This window comes from Poecilia reticulata, linkage group LG3, assembly GCF_000633615.1.
Source record: "Poecilia reticulata strain Guanapo linkage group LG3, Guppy_female_1.0+MT, whole genome shotgun sequence".
NCBI lineage: Eukaryota > Metazoa > Chordata > Actinopteri > Cyprinodontiformes > Poeciliidae > Poecilia > Poecilia reticulata.
In genome coordinates this window covers 13,217,697-13,237,208 of record NC_024333.1, presented here as the reverse complement: position 1 = coordinate 13,237,208, position 19,512 = coordinate 13,217,697, and the positions used below count along the sequence as shown (strand labels likewise).

The window sequence follows — 19,512 nt, the reverse complement described above, 5'->3', positions numbered from 1 at the left end:
GTTGCAAAGATCCAGAGATGCACGAGGCGCTGCGACAGCTGCGCATGCGGCGGCGTCAGCTTGTGCCGCTGCGTGTCCGCTTCAAGGCGCACAATGAACCGAGCTCCGTTAAAATTAAAACAAATTCAATAATTTCCATTGGCATGATTTATCACTTCTCTTTTTATTAATCTTTCTTTCTACGAAAAATTGTATGATAAAAGCCTTCAGGTTGGTGCTTTGGTCTCAGCTAAACCTTTTTTTTGAAGGAACATTTTATTTACAAAGACTTCAAAATTCATTTTATTTGTCGTTTTTGTTTATTTATTTTGGATATTTGAAATGCCTTCCAGTTGCAGTGTTAAATGTTCATTATAATTCAAAGTTTACTGATCTTTCAGATTGTGTTCTTGCATTATAATTTGGCCATTACTAAATTACTTAACATTACTAAAAAATGGTCTAAAAGCAACAATATTGTTAATCAAAATTTGTTGTGACAGGTCTACACACATATGATATATAGTGTTAGTTTATTGCCATGGATGGCATAGTTACTTTGAAAAAGTAATTTGATCACTCAATGAAAAATTCATCCATCAGCTAGAAAATGTGCATCTCTTTTCCCTCCATCGTTTACGTTTGTGTCGCTGGTGTTACATATGAAACGTATCTCCCCAAGGAAAAAGAAGAAAGCAACAATATGTGTTTTCTAAAAATAATCACAAATACKTAACTTGGATACGTAATTTTAATCTGATTATTGGATTGTAAATAGTAACACGTTAGATTACKCGTTACAAGGGGTCAGATTAGAGTAACACGTTGATGAMACCWYTGTTTGACATTTTTGCTCAAGCTATTTACGGATCTTTCAAGTTTCCGATATGTGTCCCCCCCATGATAAACTTGTTCCTACGCCCTTGTGTACAAGCTATTCGGAACAACAATGTCTTCATTAGGTATGTGTAGTGTTCAGAGTTTGCATAGGTGATTTTTATGTCTTCAGTCTCTGGTTAAACAATCTGAACATCCGACAAAATACTTTTTTGATTCCAGGACATTTTCACTACCTTTTTGTCCCCCTTTTTATATTGTTTAAGTGCACTGTGTAAAATATTGAAAGACACAATAACTGGATGAGAAATTACAGAAAAAACTAAACTCATAGACAGTTTTCTGCACAGCAGCACAAGCTTGCTCTATTGTCCTCCTAGCTTGTATGCCAAGTTATAAACGACTGCAACAGAAAACGCCCTTGTATAATTCAATACATTAATTATTTATATTGCTTGCTTTAATTATTAGATATATCTGTTATTTTATGTTAATCTCTCTCTACAAAGTCCCTCTTGATATCTCGGAGAACAGAAATAAGTCATGTAATTTAGTAGCCTACCTGTTGGAGGCAGCAGTGAGCTCTTCATGCCGTTTGTCTACCGAAAACCCATAAGACAAGTCGAAACTTGCGCATGCGCCTACCTCTGGTTTGTTCGACCTCTACAACAGACCGGTGAGTGCTAACCCTCTTCCTGATAAATTGAGATTCACTGACTTTTATAAGCTTTTTGTTCGATATTTTCCGGCTGCATTGTCTGCTGTAGTGCTTCTTCTTGTTGATTACTAACCATCTTCTTCCTGTAACACTGTGCGGTCTTTGCATCCGAGCTTGACCTTTTTGCGTGTCGGCTCAAGCCGAATGATTAGTCTAATCATTCACCAAACGAAGCTGACTCATTGATATAAGCTTTAAATAGTTTCATTTATTTTATTTGCAGACATCAAATATCCACTGGCTACTCAGCCTCATCTGAACCAAACGAAACATCGTGATGTATGCCTGCGCCAAGTTCGTCTCCACGCCCTCTCTGGTGAGTACACTTGAATGAATGGCGTCTAATCAAAGTTGCAAACGCTAAACAGGGCCTTTTCAGAGCGGGACAGAAAGCAGGTGTGTTGTTTGCTGTCTGTAAGGACAGAACGGTCACTAGCTACTCTGCAGCTAACTCTGCTAACACCCTGCCACCGAGCTGGCTTTGACCCTCTGCTAAAGTCAGCTGAGCTCACACCTGCAAGGACGAAGCAGTTTCAGTCAGGCCAAATCACCACCCGTCTATTGTAGCCACACGGAGAACCGCGGTTTATAATTTTAGACTGATATAAACATACTGTACATGCAACCAAAGCAAATGTATAGCGTATAGAAAAGGCCCAATTAGAGTTACACGTTTTGTTGTTGGAACAGTTGGTCCAAAGTAACTTTTGGTCAATGTTGCTATTATTCCTGGGTTCAATTAATTTACGAATTAATATATTTGGATGTGTATATTTAAATTGGACCATAAAACAAGCGTGTTACTACCAATTTAACGAATTGAGGCCAGATCAAAATGGAAAACTCTGGTTAAAACATTTTTTTTGTTTAATAATTTTACACACGTCCTCTAGCAACCAACCAGTTAATTTGGAGACCCAGTCCACTGTTGGGATTTTCATTTGAAATGAGCGACAACAAAAATTGGGGAAAACGAAACAAAGCTAAAAAAAATAAAACTCAACACCTGACAAAGTTTTTTAGTGAAAAGAAGTCATTTTTTTTGTCATTCTCAGCCTTGACAGTTTTGACTTTTTGGTTAAAGATCACATATTAAGACAAATGGAAAAATAATAATAAAAAGTAAACCGATCATCTTTAAAACAGTTTCAGAGGTATATTTTTTTTTACTTAAAATATTATCAGTAATTTAATATTATTGCTAATATTTTTTTTTTCCAATGGACTCCACAGACATTTAAATACGAGATAAGTTAGATATGTAATTAAATAAACATTGGTTTTCTCCTCTGTGCATTTGAAATGCCATTATTTCTGTAATGATCCTAAATTGACATGGTTCTTGTCTTTTCTTTTTTTTTCTGTTAACATTTATTGCTGGTCTGTCTTGAAATAAAGATGTCATTCATCTATCCTTGGATATTGCTGTTCTATTACTTTCTTTTTAAGTTTTTATCAACCTCTTCCTTCACAGGTCCGTGCTGGATCCCGGGCACTTTACAGACCCCTCTCAGCGGCAGTAGTGTCTGACAGCAGGAAAGCAGAGGTGAGGACAGTCTTGAGGCACAGGCTATTTGGGCAGTAAGAACGCATCATAGCTTTCCATCCTGGGCTACTGTGGTTTCACGTGCAAGAAGAGTAAATCGAGTACTGTATAAGAATTGGCAGCGAATGATTCATTGCTCAGGCAGAGATTTGAATGAAACAACTGGACACTTAACATTTAAATATGAGGGGATGGATACATTTTTCCTTTGGGAATTATGTAAAGCATATTAAGTTTGCTTTTAGCTTTCTATAGCTAAAATAAATACTTAAGCTGAAACGAATGTCCCCTCTGCTTTAGCATGTAAGATTACCTGAACCTCGCTAAAGTTCAGAAATCCTTTGTGCGTCTCTGGTTTCAGTTTGACAGCAGTGGCAGACAAAATGCCTCCATTTAATTTTTGCTAAGGCTAATGCAACCTGAAGAATAAAGTCTTATTTGTGGCATATTTTTAACCTGCTTAATCTTATGTTAGTCTTGATTTATTTAAATAAGACAACTTACTTAAATGTCAAGATCAAATACAGATTTTTATTTTAATACATTCAGGATATTAGGAGTTGGCTTTAATCCTCATCCAGATCAAAACCTTGAATGAGATGCCAAACTGGATTTTCCAACCTCTTCACTTATTTCCATTTTTAGTATATTTAGAACTACAAAAACAAAACGGCTGCATTGAAATTACATTTTACCTTTTCTAAATTGCATGAAAAGACTAAGTGGAGTTTTGTGTAAATATAGCTTTTTGTTTTATGTTTTCTAAAACACTGGCAGACTGCCTCACTCCTGGCACCACCAAGTACTGCAGCCTCCCAGCAGCAGGTGGCAGTGCGGGGATTCCAGACCAGTGCTGTGAGTCGTGATATTGACACAGCTGCAAAGTTCATCGGAGCAGGAGCTGCCACTGTTGGTGTGGCTGGATCTGGAGCTGGTATTGGAACTGTGTTCGGCAGTCTTATTATCGGATATGCTAGGTATGACTTTTTTTAATGCTTCATAAAACCCTATCTAAGCCTGTTTTGACCTTAGCAAATATTTTCTGGTTCTGGTTTTGTGGTTCGAAGTTTTTCAGCTTTCCTCTGTTGTGAGTTTAGAATTGTAAATTTTCTATAAAAGCTAAATAAATGTTCATATGTTCTGGATAGAAGCTTCAGTACTTGGTATCCACCTTTGATCACAAGGATCACAAATCCTTGTGACTACAGTCTTGCAAATCAGGAATCGCAATGTCATTTATTGGCTCTTTTTTTGGTCAAGAAAAATTGATATAAGAAATATTCTATTTTTTGAACTGTTAACGTGTAGTTTCATTACATTTAACTCCTGCTTTTCCCCCATTTTCTCAACAGGAACCCATCTCTGAAGCAGCAGCTGTTCTCTTATGCCATCCTGGGCTTTGCTCTGTCTGAAGCTATGGGTCTCTTCTGTCTGATGGTTGCATTCCTCATCCTTTTCGCCATGTAAACACCTTGGCCCTTACTGTACAAGGACACATCATAATGTCAACAAGAGTCAGCAGTTGGAATAGAAGGATGATTTGAGCTCATTTTGTCTAAATCTTATCAGTGTTTATTGGAAGATTGCTAATCTGATGTTGAGATTGTCTGCTAAACTCGAATCATTGTCATGATGGGTCTAAACTGTGTATTTAATTGAAAGGTTTGGCAACAAACATGCAGCCTGTAATTGAAGTAAAACACTTAATTCTTCATTTGTTTCTTGTTTTTCATAAACCTGGTTTGGAATACCAAGGACACTCCTCCGCTTCCGCTTCCTCTTAAGGGTTTTCATGTGACTGAATCGGTCAGCATTATTGGCCAAGACCATGTGCACAACAAATTATACTTCAGATTTCAAGTGTTCACAGCACACAGACAAAAGGATGAGGGGTAATGTGCACAGGTTTTTCCCAGCCATTTATTATAGAAAAGAAACTGATTTTAAAAGTTTATTTGTACAGCACATTTCAGCAACAAGGCAGTTCAAGGTGCCTTTACAATATAAAAACACAAAGGTGCAAAGTTTAAGGCAGAAAAATATGTTAATGTGCTTTCCATAGTGGTCACTAGTGAAGAGGCTTCAACCATAGTGAGGCGGCAACAGGCAGCCATGAAAATGTCAATGAGGAAAAACATGACATTTATTTGCCTTAGTTTTGAAATATGAAGATTTAACCTTAAGAGAAAAAATCTCAAATAAAATTGCCATTTCGTATTGTGCTAAAAGTAAATTACTTAATAGTATTTAGACACAAGACGACAATACAGCGCATATTTCATTTTCAACGAAATGTTGGGTTCATGCAGGTCCAGTTTTCAGATCCGCTCCACTTTTCTTGATTTTTAGCGACAGAATTTAACAAAAGCACAATACGAACATCTATGATAAAACACCCTGAATTAATTCAAATTATTTTACTTTTAAATGCACGTAAACGATATAATATAAAATACTGGATAACTTATGTCCGATTAATTCCAAATGGAACTGTATTTTGTAAAGCTATGGGGGACGAATTTAATGAACGTACCATTGAAGGGTCACCTATTTCCCCCCAAAGATTTAAATGAAAGCGATCATTTAGTAAATTCATGGCATGTCGAGGATTCAACAGTGCTTCCTGTTCGGCGATTTTACATTATGAGGAGGAAGATTTGTCTGGAACCCACGACAACACGGACATTTCTGCGGTGGCTGTCTTCGTTTTCCTGTCGGCCTGGTCCGGATGGTTCTTTATGGCAAAACAAACAGCAACGATCTCTGAAAAACAAGGTAATCGGCATGAGTAGCTTTGACGAACTGTGTTCATTTTTATAGTTTTAAAAGTAAAAGCTTAAGGTGATAGACTGTCTTTGTAACAGCGTATGTAACAAGTCAGTTTGTTAAATTATCAAGTCCTTTCTAAGGGGTATATTTGATCTGAAGTTTAAAATTGAAGTTACAACTTGTACATTTAGATGTTTTAGCTCCTCTTTTTCAAGCATTTCTCTACCTTTCCGCTGTTTCCCGGAGTGTTTTAGCCTCCGTTTCCACCAGGAGGCGCTGGTGTATTACAATTTTTAAGCCTGGGAAAAAACATTCAAGCAGCATAATACTATCTTCAAACCTGAAGTATGTGTGTTTTCGTTGTAAACTATTTATAAAAATACTTTATCAAGGATAGATTTATTTGCACTGGTTCCGAAATGCAAAACGGTAACCATCGGTTTAGTCTTTATAAAATGCATCTTTTAAAAGGGCATAATGTGAAAAGGCATTGATACATTGATTGAGAAGAACACAGATTAATACAAAAATTATTAAACCGTGTCATACTAACCTCAAAAGAATAAATGCATAATCCACAAAATGAGTTAAAATGAGTTTAAGAAAATAGCTCATAGAAAATAAACCAGAGCAAAATAAGACAAATCCCACGTTTATTTTGCTATCACACACAGTACAGAGTGTGAAAAAAATGATCTCCATCTCTTAGTGTGAAGCGAATCGTATCAAGGAGACGTATTTAAGTGCCGCCATGTTAACCAGGGCATCTTCTGTGAACACCTTTATCTAGAGTGCCAACATTATAGTGGATGTATTATAGTGGATGTTCTCTTTTATTGTCTGTATGTTTTTTTTTTTTCTAGATAAGAAACACAGGTGAAAGCAGGAGACAGCCATGTCCAGCAGTCCTTGATCATTTTGACCAGCAGTACAGTGAAGAACTGGGAGACTTGTGGGCCTCTGCAAGGTGAATTTTATCTTGAATGATTTACCAACGTTCTCCCGATCAGTGGATAAAACCATAGTTCTCGACTTCCCCTCTGTCTTGCAGAGCAGTGCTGCTGGACCCTCCGTCCTGGCAGTATGGGGTCATGTTAAACCGCTTCAGCTCCGTGACAGATATCACACAGATTCTTCTGTCTCAGGGCTTTTCATCACTGCTGCCACAAACGGACGTCTCGGAGCTGCTTCATAACAATGACTCCGCTGTGTCTAATTCTCCACGTCAGGAAGGAAAAGACACTCTCTCACCTCATTTCTCAAAACGCCCTCCTGAGGACGTTGGTCTCCTGCCCTACATTACCTCTCATGCATTCAGTCAGGCCCGTCAGTCTGAGCGTCCACCCAAACTTCCTCCTTCCTCATTACAGTGTTACATCCACCCACACCCCCTGCAATTTCCTTCCCAGGCCCACCGGCCGGGCCAGCTGAAGCAGTACTACCTCCTGAATGCCGCCTCGCTTCTTCCAGTGCTGGCTTTGCAAGTGAGAGATGGTGATAAGGTCCTGGATTTGTGCTCTGCCCCCGGAGGCAAAGCTGTCGCCATAATGCAAAGTGCAACTCCAGGTAAACAAGCAGCTATGACACGAGTTTCATTATATATCGCGGTCGAGGGTTAGCAGGAGTGCAATCAAAAGAGATTAATATGTTGAAATAAAAAAAGAAAGATTTGTGCATTGTTATCTGCACTGATTAATTATTACAATAAAAATGGATTGTTGCTGAAAATTTGTCATGTTTAGAGCTTATTTTATTACCAATTAAATGCAAGAAAATCCTAATTCCTGTGTGTTATGTGGGGTGTTTTACAACGAGAGCCTTTCACCAAAACCCTAATGCTGAAATGTGTTGCAAAGCTTCTGCAATGATCAACTCGTTTCCTACCCTATTTACTACGGGTGATCACTAATTCTGCCTATTTTATGTTGCAGCTCTTCTCTGCTGTAATGAGCCAGATCCTCACAGACGGGACTGGCTGGCCAAAACCCTGGAGTCCTTCCTGCCTCCCTCCCTGCGCAGCAGAGTGATGGTGTCTGCGCAGGACGGCCGCTTCGTCGGGGAAAGCGAAGCCGGTTTTTATGACAAGGTGAGCAAAGTACACCTGACGTGTTCATGGCCACTGGTAATTGAATTTTCTCTCCGCATCCAACAAATTAGGGTGATGCACTTTTTATTTTCCAATTCCATGGTAACGAATCAATGAGAGCAGCGAGCCTTTGAACAGAAGCTAATAAACCCCGCAGAAAAAGAAGAAAAAGCATTTATTCACAACAGAAATTGAGACGAGGTAGACAATGGCTGCGGGGAAGTGGCTGAGAATGGAGCAGCATCATAAAAAAAAAAAAAAGAAAAAAAAAAGGGAGGGCAGAGAATGAAAAGGTTTACTTTTAACTGTCTGAAAGGTAGACGTGACAAATCGTGCTGCTGTGTTATAACACAGATACAAGATTGTGGAGTGATTCTCAAGTCACCTTTAGAGGTGGTCATTAAGTTATTGTATGTTAATGTGTGTAAATCATATAAGAAAAGTAAGAATAAATGTATATGTACACAAACAAATGTAAAATGCCTAAAAACTTGTCTTAAATGTAAAAAATATATAGAGTGATATCAAACTAAATTTGGATTAATCATGTGAGCATGCCTCATATGTAGGTAATAAAATAGAATAATGGGTTAATTTTCGGTCATTCAAAGAAAACACATATTTGAACCCTCAGACATAATTCATAAGTTCTACAAAAATACTTTCTAAGAGCTGCTGCACATGGTTGATCCACAGAAAGCATAGCAAAGGGAAGATATTAAAATGCAAAAGTTGGAAAACTGAAAGCTGAAGCAGGGCCAAAACACACCGGATCTGTTTTGGTGCCAGATCCAATGGAAAATCAGGCCGGATGATATACACAGCAAGTAAAGCACTGGGTTTAATGTCAACATTCTTTATTAAGTTTATGTTTACACTGGTGAGCTTTCCGCTACAAACTTACTCGCTCTTACGAGTCCGTTGGTGTGTTGATGGAGCGTTGCGTCAGAGCCAGATAAAAAATGTGATCAGAATGCAAAACAGTTGGATGCAAGTGGAGTTTGGACCTTAATACACTTCTACAGAAAATGCAAACATAAACGCAAATAACAAAGGACAAAGGGTGTACAGAAAATGGATGGATGGATGTTCATGTTAAAAGTCTAGATTAAGAAAAATGGCACTTTGTTTCAGGTCGAATGAAATATGTAATGACAAGCTGAGTTCTGCTACCAGAAAAGAAAAGGGATGCAACCTGAAGATATATAAAAATCAATGGGAAAATTGTTGTATTTTAAGTTGTATTTCACCTATTTTATTAATTCAAATTAGGTTATATAATGCAGGGGTTACCCAGGACTAAACTGAAAGAAATCGATATTGTTACTGAGCAATGCATGTTAGTGATTTTTCTCAAGAGAAAAAAGAAAACAAAGGTCAAACTAGAAGTAAATCTACAATGTTCTCAAGTTTATTGATTTGTCTTTTCAATCATTTTCTATTTCTATATTTAGAGAGCTATTTTTCTGTATTCTTTTTTTGTTTTTCGATAAGTGATTCTTTGAAATGTAATTGTTTGTAAGTATGTTTCACTGAGAACAAATGTTTTAAAGAGTTTTGCGTCCTCTCAGTGTTTTCTTTTGTTTTGTTACTAAACTAAAACAGAACAATGATTACCTTTAAAGAGTGGCTGCCTTCACCGTATTCTTGCCAACAGTGCTGTCCTTTTCTCCCTGGCTGCTTCCTTTAGAGGTCTCCCCAGCAGATTATCCACCCTGTCCTTAACATTCTCCTCTGTCACAGCTGCCTTTCTTCTTTTTTTCCCCCTCTTCCAAGCCAGCTCCATTTCCAATGTCCTTTGTCCACCAGATCCACCTTTCTTCTGCACATGTCCAAACTATTTCAGCCTTTCCTCTCTAATTTTGTCCTTTGTGATCCATAAGTTTCTTTTCTGATGCAACCTTCCAGACTTTTCCAAGCTAGGACTAGGAGTCCACTGACTTTCCTCCTCCCTCTTAGCCAACACTAAGCTCTACTTTATTAACAGTATGAAATTACTGGGGGGCGGGGGGGGGGAGAATGGTTTCATCACGTCTGATGTTAAATTAGTGTCTTCAAACATGACTTGATACATTGTTCTTGTCTTTATCTGTATAAATTATGACTGTGACTGAGCTGTCCATATTTTATGTTGTCCCAGGTTTTAGTTGATGCTCCTTGTTCTAATGACAGGAGCTGGCTGCATTCTAGCGACAAACACCGGGGGCAAAAGAGACTAGAAGACAGAGCCGGGCTGCCGGAGCTACAGACTCGGCTTCTAAGGTGAACCCAATAACACCAGACATAGAAAACACCTGCGAGGTGTACTGCTCCTTCAGAGCAGCTGAAACATAACAGTTTTGTACTGTGTAAAATCGATAAAGTGTGATAAAAAAGAAATGAAACGCTGTTTGTCTGCCTCCTATAGGTCCGCTATATCTGCAGTGCGTCCGGGGGGTGTTGTCGTCTACTCAACCTGCACACTGTCGAGCTTGGAGAACGGCGCTGTGGTTGAGGCGGTGCTGAAAGACTTCCCTGATGCTGAAGTTGAAAATCTGTGGGAAGAGATCGCTCTGCCTCTGTCAAAATACTTTGCCGTTATTTCACTCCCTGGTCAGAAACAGACAGAGCCCAAGCCGTCTCCGCGTCCGCCGATTGGCTCTGCGTCCGCTTCTCATCATCAGCTCGGCATTCTGGTGGTTCCCCAGCCCGGCAAGACCTGGGGGCCAATGTTTTTGTCTCGAATTAGAAAAAAAAGGATACAGTCTGACCTCCAGAACGAAGAAGACAGGTGAAATGCTAAATTGAGTCCTGTATCAATTCCAGAACGTCTTTTAGCACAAACTATGCAAAGAAGTTTAGACATTCAGACGCGAGCTGTGCGTTGTAGTAACCTTTACGCTGTAAATGTTACATAAAGTTTTTAAGGTAAGGAACACTATAGGTGCAGTCGGACGTTCATCTGTCTGAGAGTGCTGTGTGAGATTTTAGATTTAAGCACCAAATCAAAAGCAAACATGACTCTAATCTCTCATTCTTACCTCCAGCAATCTTCACCAGAGACACATTTATGTTTCCTGAATTCTAATAATCAACGTTTAAGATCAAGATGCACCAAATGATCGTGTGACGGTAACAGAGTTGCTTTTACCCATAAAACAGCAGAAAACTCAAATTAAGGTTATTAGGATTGTTTTAGTTGTTAAAGCTCAACTGTTTGCCATCCAGTCTGAACCTGGGCCAGACTGTTTTTGTTTGGATCAAAATGTTCTATGTGAAGCATTTGTTATCCACCAGAAGCTGGAAGAGACCTCAGAAATTTTGGATTATTTACATCCAACAAGGATCTACCACCCTTAGTCGGTTGTTTTACTCTGTAAAAAGAAAAAAACATTTTTTTGCAAACTATATTGTTTTACTGGCAAAACATTGTGGTTTTGTCAAAATTCTTGACAAAAAGTAGATATCTATATGTTGAAAAGTCGTGGACAGTTAAAAGTAAGCCTTCTTCACACAAGGGTATATATAGTTAGTATTTTGTTGCTCCTTTTAAAGTAGATTGATTTTTTTTCTTTGAGTCTTGAATTTCATACACAAACAGAAAACCTTTTCTTTAATTACAATTGAGACATGAGTTGTCCAGGAAGGAGTCTTGCTGTGCATCATTTTCTTTTTCCGTTTCTGCCATAAAAAAAAAAAAAAAAAATACAATGCTCTTTTCATGGTAGTAAGATGTGATTTCAGACACAGCTGAATGTGAAGGAAAAAGACATACTAGCCCCATCCTGTGATGATTTATCTTCATGAAGGCGCTTTATACTCGTTTCCTTTATTTCCTGGTCTTCAGGAATATATTCAGGAATATAAATCTTCTGTGTGAAAAAAGTTCCATTAGTTACAACAATGTAACGTTAATGTTTATTCATAGAGTCGCTGCAAAACCACTGACCGGCATCCTCCCTCAGGAGTCATTCCACATAGTGGAAACCTAAATATCACCTCAGCATTTCTATGTATTGTGACCTACGGAACATCTTTAAGAGACAACAAGCTATTTTTATTGCAAAAACTGAAAAGTGGCATAAAGACTGTCTCGCGAAGGTGCAAGTTTAATAAGATAAATCAGTATAAATAGAAACGTCACAAAGATGATCTCCTTTTTTCTTGCTCTTGTCTGAATGGACACAGGTTTTAATTTTCCCTGTTGGTAATCTTCCATCTGCCAGGTCTGTTATTAGACTGTACCTCCTCTCAGTGCAGCGGAGAGACGATCGTATCATCTCCTGTGGGTTATTAAGTTGAAGGACTGCACTTGAGTCATGCTTGAGCAAAAAGTAGACACAGTTTCATCGCGGCGTTGCAGCTTTTCATTAGACTGTAATTGCTCAGGTCTGAGGCAAAGGTGCATTTAAGGTAAATGCACGTAGTTCACATCCTGAGCATTTCAGGACTGAGAAAGTATGCTGTCGCGGAGGTAGCGTTGTGCGGAAACCCTGTGCACTCAGATATAAAGGGCTGGTGTTTGAGAGCAAATCCCCGTGAGACACAGTCGTAGAGATGATTGCTGAAATAAGAAAGCTGCGAGAGCTTCATAACAGCCTCATCCACCGCTTCCTTTTGGTCATATAGACACAAGCAATATTTGCTGCACTTATATGGCTATTTTTGTGGACTGCCCCAGTTTTTCTTTACTTTTCCAGTTTTTTTGTTGTTGTTTTTTTTACATTGGAAAGCAACTCCTGTCTGAAACGGGAGCGCCATCGCAACACCGATTCAAATTGGACGAGATATGGAGATCATGCGAAGCTTCATTGGGGTTAACTATGTTGCTGACCTTTGAGTGAACCCTGGTTTGTTGATGGTGCCCATATTGCTGCGTTTCCTCAAGGGGAGAATCTCTAAGCAGCTTTTCCTCCACTTCAAAGGCAGCGAATGTAGGCCTGCTTTGCATAATCAGGTGGAGAGCTGCTTTTTGCCAGAGAGGCAGGAATTAATTTGTGGCACCACCAGATGTAATCATTAAAACCTTAGTCATTGACAATAAAGGGAGAAGAAGAGGGAAAATTAGAAAAGGAATTGTAGAACAGTAAATGGAGTTAGAAAGCAATGCAGAGCACAGGATGGTGCCGAATGCCACAGGAAAGCAAAGCGGAATAATCTGAGCTCAGCTAGGAGTTTTTTTTTTTTATCCATTCTGGCAACATTCTCTGCTTGGACATGCTGGCATGAAGTTAATCCTTACTTCCCTCCTAACCATTCACTACGTGCATTTCATCATATTGGTTGTGTATAAAAAGTTGAAGTAGCGTTCAGACAACGGATCAAAATTTTAAGGTGCCACATGTCAACAAAACTGAAAGCCCCTTGGTCATCTGTTTCAACATGACACTCACAGCCTCTGGGGGGGGGGATCCTATCGTCCAGTTTCACTGCGGCATTAGCGTTTTTAATAGCAGGGAGCTATTTTTCAGAGAGAGAAAGAGAGAAAAAAAGGGAAAATACACCCGAAGGGCAGTTTTGTTGGATGTTTAAGAACAACCTTATTTCTCCATGGCATAGATTCAGTAATACGTCTGAAAGATTTCTCTAAGAGTTTAGTCCGTGTTGGCAGGGATAGCAGTTGTTGCAGATCCGTCGGGCTCTGCACGATGCAAACTTCCCATCTCACCGCATCCCAAAGGTGCCCTGTTGGATCCGGATCTAGTGACAGTGGGTTTTGAACTTTCAAAAGGCAGTGGTGTATCTAATAAAGTGGCCACTTGGTGTACACTCACTAATATTGCTACTTTTAATTCAATATCTGCGCAGCTGCAATACAATGCGATGGGCTTGCTGTTTGTAAGATTTTTTTTTACGGTGAAGCGTTTGACATTGAATGACACGCACAGCTAACAAGTGTGTTTATAGATCTAGTGCCTTTCGGGTTATCCATCGCTCATTTCAAAAGCCATCATATGTCAATATTCCATCAGTGAAAAGGAGAGCACGACTGCTGCTGTTGATTGATTGCTACGCCACTTGTCTTGAAGGAAAAGGTAAGAAGGAACCCATGCTGAGGATAGTCAGACTGTTGGTTTTTTTTTCCAATCTGCAAATGAAAAAAACAACAAAAAAAACATCAATAATCAGCCCTCAGTACTTTGAAATTGAAGACACGACTGTGTAACGCCCAAACAATTACAAATCCAACAAAGGGAAAGGGTTTCAATTTAAAGGTTCTGCACATCAGAACTTATCAAGTCATCCTTACATGACCCGTTGCTTATGTGTAATTCAGATAATCCACAGATCAGAATCGGTGTCAGGATTTATTGTCAGAGACTTGGTGGATGGGAAGAAAACTGTCCTCCTTGTGTTTTTTTTTTTTTTTGGCCTGGAATTGAAGCTCATCGGATCCCATCAATGTTAGCTCTGACAGACAACAGCAGAGGAAAGTTAATGGTACAAACTAGAAAGAGTATCTGAACCACCTTCAAGATAAAAGAAAAGAACAGAAATGCCTGCTTCTTTTATCTCCCGTTTGTCATGTACGGGAGGGGGGGGGGAAAGTGTTTTGTTGTCTCTGCTCAGGCCTTAAGTAGAAAGGGAGGTGATCTAGCTTGAGCTTATTCATCCGCAGAAAAACACTGGAAGCTAAACTCACATGATCATCGTCAGGAACTGCAAAACCAGTAGGACCCAAATACTGTCTGTCTTTGGCTATGACAAAAAAAAAGAACTTTGTTTTGTCATTTAATATGTCATTGTGTCTAAATTGCCTGTCAAAGTCAACAAGTCATTTAAGAAATGTGTTGTCTGCCGGTCATGTCACATGATCCAAGGTTCAGACCAACTGAAGCACACAGAGCAGAAAGATGTTCACAGTGGTCTGTAAACTAGTGGCTTTGCTTGCTACTTAGCGCTTTCACTGCAAATCAAACTAAAAAAGTCAGGATTTCTTTTTCACGGAACGGTTTCAGCGAAAGGTAAAATGTGGAAAGTATGTAAATGGAAAGCAGGTCTTTGGATTTGTAAATGTGAAGTTCCAGTTCACTGTAGCGGCAGGCTTGAATAGTTTTCCACTGATCGTGTTGCCAGTGCAACTAACCATACTGCCTCACATTGTGCTTTTTGAGCTTTGGACGGGATTGTTGGGTCTTGTGGGTGTGGGAATGATTCTTATGTACACTAAAAAAATTTATGTAAACTTCTTTTACATACACTTTTTCTAAAATTAGTTTAAGAGATTGAATCATATATTTTTAACTGGGGATTCTTGAGGTTTGAATTTTTTGTATTTTACAACAGTTGGTGAAGAAGTTGAAATTAAAACAGGGATTTTATTTCAGGATCAAGTCGCTTGAGGCCAAAAACAACAGGCTGGAGCTACTTTTACGTCTGTACTGGATTATGATGATGTTTTATACAGGCATGCTTCTCTTAAATATTTTCATTTGGTGGAAACTGTTTGTCTGGAGCTTTAAGATTTGTAACAGGTGTGAAGATCGTACACATCATTGTACGACCAAATTAGGTGGACGGCCTTGGCCAGCAGCAGCTGTAGACGCCATTATTGACATTTTTTATTATTAGGTCTTTATAAGGTCTTTCTTGGACTTTTTCCCTTTTATTTGTTGGCAGACATCAATCAACTTATTGCAATTGGAGGAGGAGTGAAGGTGATTTTCTTTTTGGGGTTTTGTTGTATGGTTTTAATTAATATTCATGGCTCAATCATGTAATTTTTAACATTTCTTTTAAAGCATTTTTTTATTTAATTTCTGTAAATAATGTTTCTAAGCCAAACCCTGACTGTAGAAGGCATGTGGGTACTAGATTGTCTAATCCAACCCGTCTTTGTGTTTTTGATATTTTATAAAACTTTGCTCACAATTTCAATTCCAAGGGGGAAAAATGAAATAATAATTTAAAAAAAAAGACAATAAATGACACAGCAAGTCTGATTGCAGTGTGGTCCATGAAAAACTGTAGCAAAAGGGATGTTTTTTCTGCCAGTTTCTCTTTACCAAAGATTTCTGCGAGCCTCAGCAGCAGCCAGGAAGGAGACATCTATAACAGCGGCACCACAAGACAAAGCGCAGGCTTAACAGAGTGAAGACAGGACAGATTACCTTGGCCTAGACATTCATTCATCCTTTGAAGAAAAGGCAGAATTGATCTGGAGACATAAAACTAAAGCCCTGGACAGAACTAGCAAAATTTGATTTAGAAGAAAATGACCAGGTCTTCTTAGCCTTAAGTATTGATGTGTCTCTTCCCAAGTTAAAAACAACGTGATCTAACGTGATCTGAATACATGACCTTTAGATGTGAGATTTTACACCGCTGACTGCTTAATCCTTAAACACATAGACGGTGGGAATGGATAAACTTACGAAGAAAAGGGGAGCGTTTTATAAATGTATCTAAAAAGCGTCATTGTGCAGCTTTATAAAGTATAAAAAAACAGTAACTTATTCTGTCAAGCACTGTTTTCACATTTCTAATTGATGAATTCATGTTTTTTATTTTACTTTTGATTTTTTGGAACAGCCAGCTTAATCCAATTCAAGAAATCCCTCAAGAGCAGTTGCCAGAAAACTCCTGCATTGACTTGGAGCCTAACATCTGACTGTATGTGCTAACGCGTGGGGGTCTCATCTATGTTAGAGGCATGTATGCAGTATGCGTCGTGGATGGAGCGGTAACGAGGAGGATACGAGCTCTAGGAGGAGGATGGACAGAGCTGAGCTGAGCTGAGAGAGGTTGGAGATCCCAGTAATGACTGAACAGAGCATCTCAGAGTGGGAAGACAGATGACGGCTGCAGACGAATCATAGAGGCGCAGGTGATTATCGTGGAGAGGTCTGACATGGTGTGGTAAGTAGAGAGATCTGAGCTAATAAACTATCAAAAGCTACAATAAAGGAGCACAAGTAGTGTAAATAAAACATCAAGTTTTACTTTTCGGCTTTTCTACGAAAGCTTATCTTCACAGACGTTTCTGTTGAAGTCACAAATATACAAGCAAAACATTGAAATGTCCTGGTCAGAGAGGCTTTTAATTGGAAATTATGCATTATTAAAGAAGGTGGTCTAAAGATAGCTGATTTACAGACTAAGTGAGCATTGCGATATTAAACACACTCAGAGTTTATGTCATGCTACTCTTCCCGGATGTCTGCCTGCCTTTCATTACATCATTACATCGATGGCATCTCAGAAACGCCGTCTGTACTTGTCATGACATTCAGCGCCACTTCTCCAGTTCAGGTGATATCCCCAGAGTAAAGGCATGCGGTGAGGACCCGTGTTAACTCTTGTTTGACCCCAGTATGAATCCCTGTGATACGTACACCCAGGGATGAATTCCAGTAAAGTTATCCTGAGACAAAGGTGCTTCATCTTAATTTTACCTCAACTCTGTTCATCTTTCCCTCTTCAAACCTTGCTGAAGTGGACATGCCTGAGGAAAAGGAATAGCATGAATAAAACATCTCTCACCTTCAGGACAAAAAAGGGGGTAAAGAAGTCAGTGAGGAGAATAATAACGGTGCTCATTAAAACTGAAAGATTTCACAGCAGTGTTTAGTTTCGGTTTTGAAAACATTAGCAGTAGATCTTAATCGAAGCACGGCGATGGTTGCGGCTTCTCGCGGTGAAAATTCACAGATTGATTTGAGGCATAATGGTGCCCTGCCGAAGCTTACCCTTACAATGCTCGGAATGAATATTTGACAGCCTATTCACATTTCACATCAGCACGCAGCACTTACAGATGATCTATTTATTATTCATATTCTCTGTGTATGTATGTGTGCAGCTCTGAAGCAATGCAGCATGCCATCACTTGCATTGTGCTATTTTCCCTCACACTTTCTGTTTTCGCAAAATTTGGGCAGTTTGCCGTCGCAATCTGGTGATGACAAAAATACCCAGTTCTTTTGCTGGAGTAAGCGCATCACTTTGGCTCTTCTAATTTTACGACAACAGTGTTTCAAAGTGTTTGTATAAAAATAAGTTTGTGGGGGATCTTTGTTAGCTACTGCCAGTTTTCTTGCCAGACTAAACTGCACTTCCTCCAATCCACCTCTTCAGAGATTATTTCTGTTTTCTATAATTTTCTAATTTCCGGTGCTTTTAATCAAATTACCTCAAATATTAGATATTTTTTAAGTCTCGCATAACTTAATGGTGGCAGCAGGCTAAACAGTCAAGTACCCATTACAAGATGTTTGCCCAGGGGTCCATTAATGTTTTAATAAAGCCACTTAAAGACATAAAACAAAAATCTTAAGGATTCACCCTCTGGGAAAACTTAAGGATAATCTCTTTGCTTGAAGTCTCATATAAAAATACTCTCTATACATGCCAGTGGGAAGGGATGTTCTTTTATAGCATGTGTGTGAAAGAAAGAAAAAAAAGTGTTAATAAAAAAATAAACATGTAGCAGAGACATCAAAGGTTACAACCACAGTGGGACAATTAAGCAAATGTATTTCTAATGATAAGATAGTCTGATGGAAAAGATCTACATTTCTTCATCTTTATACAAAGACTTTTATGAAAAAAATACCTCCCCCATTTAATAGTCACTCTGTTTTGCTTTTTAGTGATGGATTCATATATTTAAGGTGAAAAGTTATCCAAACCAGCCTGACCCTGCGAGAAAAAATAACTCCGGGATGACCCACCCTACGACCGGTAGTAACAAAACCCCTGATGTTCATGATAGCTGGGACTGAGTCTTTTATATCTCCGAGGAGCAGAATAAACTCCGGACTTTAAGTAGGCTTCTTCAAAACGTTCAATTTTTTTTTTTTTTTAAGGCGTTGAAGGGTGGACCTGCTTCTGCGGCTTAGTTTGTAACCCAAGTGATGTCCTGCACATTTTTCATTGTAAGAAAAACAGCCAAAAGAAGAAATGTGCAAGGGGGAAATACTTTTTCACCACTCGATGTATAACACAATAAAAAAAACAAGGGAAGTTTGTTGAGCCGTAAACCCCGGCCAATAAACCAACCCTGATACTCGTATGATCTTAACAATGGTCTCTGTTGGACAGTGCCATCTCGTCTTCAGGAAAAACATTTTCTTTTTTTCTGAAGACTTTTGACCAGTTAGCTTAACTTTGTGACAGTTGTGCTGACCTGGCAAGTCTTCCATCTGCAGAAGGTGACACAGAGGCCAATGCAGCACATAAACTATTGTAAACAATAAGGCAGATGGCAGAGACGAAATGACTCCTATTTATTCCCTCCATCAATTTTTTTTAACCTGTCGCCTCTGCACTTTCAGGACTTGCTATTCTCTAAGTCTCCTTGTCACCAGATGACTTTTTCCCTCTTCTTTTCTCAGCGTCTGAGTAGCTGGCTGTTCCCCTACCACCTCCCCCCCTCCACCACCGCCACCCTCCCCATCTCAGCGTCGGGCTTTGATCTCGCCAGCCCCAGCACACAGGTAGACAGTGATGGTGTATGGCTTTTCTCTGCCTATTAATGTCTTAACTCTTACTCCTGCTTTTGCTGGGGCTCTACTGAGACATCATTTCCCCACACCATACTGTGTAATGACAGGCCTGGACACCCTTAATCACACCATACTGTGTGTGTATGCGCGT

The 19,512-nt window shown here is 39.2% G+C and overlaps 2 protein-coding genes across 2 annotated transcripts; both read left to right on the top strand.

Annotated features, from left to right (window-relative positions):
- The first annotated feature begins 1,384 nt into the window (after window positions 1-1,384).
- On the top strand, window positions 1,385-4,792 carry LOC103461942 (ATP synthase F(0) complex subunit C3, mitochondrial-like). The gene is made up of 5 exons (XM_008404350.2): window positions 1,385-1,492; window positions 1,758-1,850; window positions 3,009-3,080; window positions 3,858-4,057; window positions 4,433-4,792. The coding sequence occupies exons 2-5, from the start codon at window positions 1,812-1,814 to the stop codon at window positions 4,545-4,547; spliced, it is 426 nt and encodes a 141-aa protein (XP_008402572.1). The 5' UTR covers window positions 1,385-1,492; window positions 1,758-1,811; the 3' UTR covers window positions 4,548-4,792.
- Window positions 4,793-4,891: 99 nt separating this feature from the next.
- On the top strand, window positions 4,892-15,857 carry nsun3 (NOP2/Sun RNA methyltransferase 3). Its single transcript, XM_008404348.2, has 6 exons — window positions 4,892-5,855; window positions 6,713-6,816; window positions 6,901-7,415; window positions 7,781-7,935; window positions 10,076-10,197; window positions 10,343-15,857. Exons 1-6 carry the CDS (start codon window positions 5,565-5,567, stop codon window positions 10,707-10,709), a joined length of 1,554 nt encoding a protein of 517 aa, XP_008402570.1. The 5' UTR covers window positions 4,892-5,564; the 3' UTR covers window positions 10,710-15,857.
- Window positions 15,858-19,512: the final 3,655 nt, after the last annotated feature.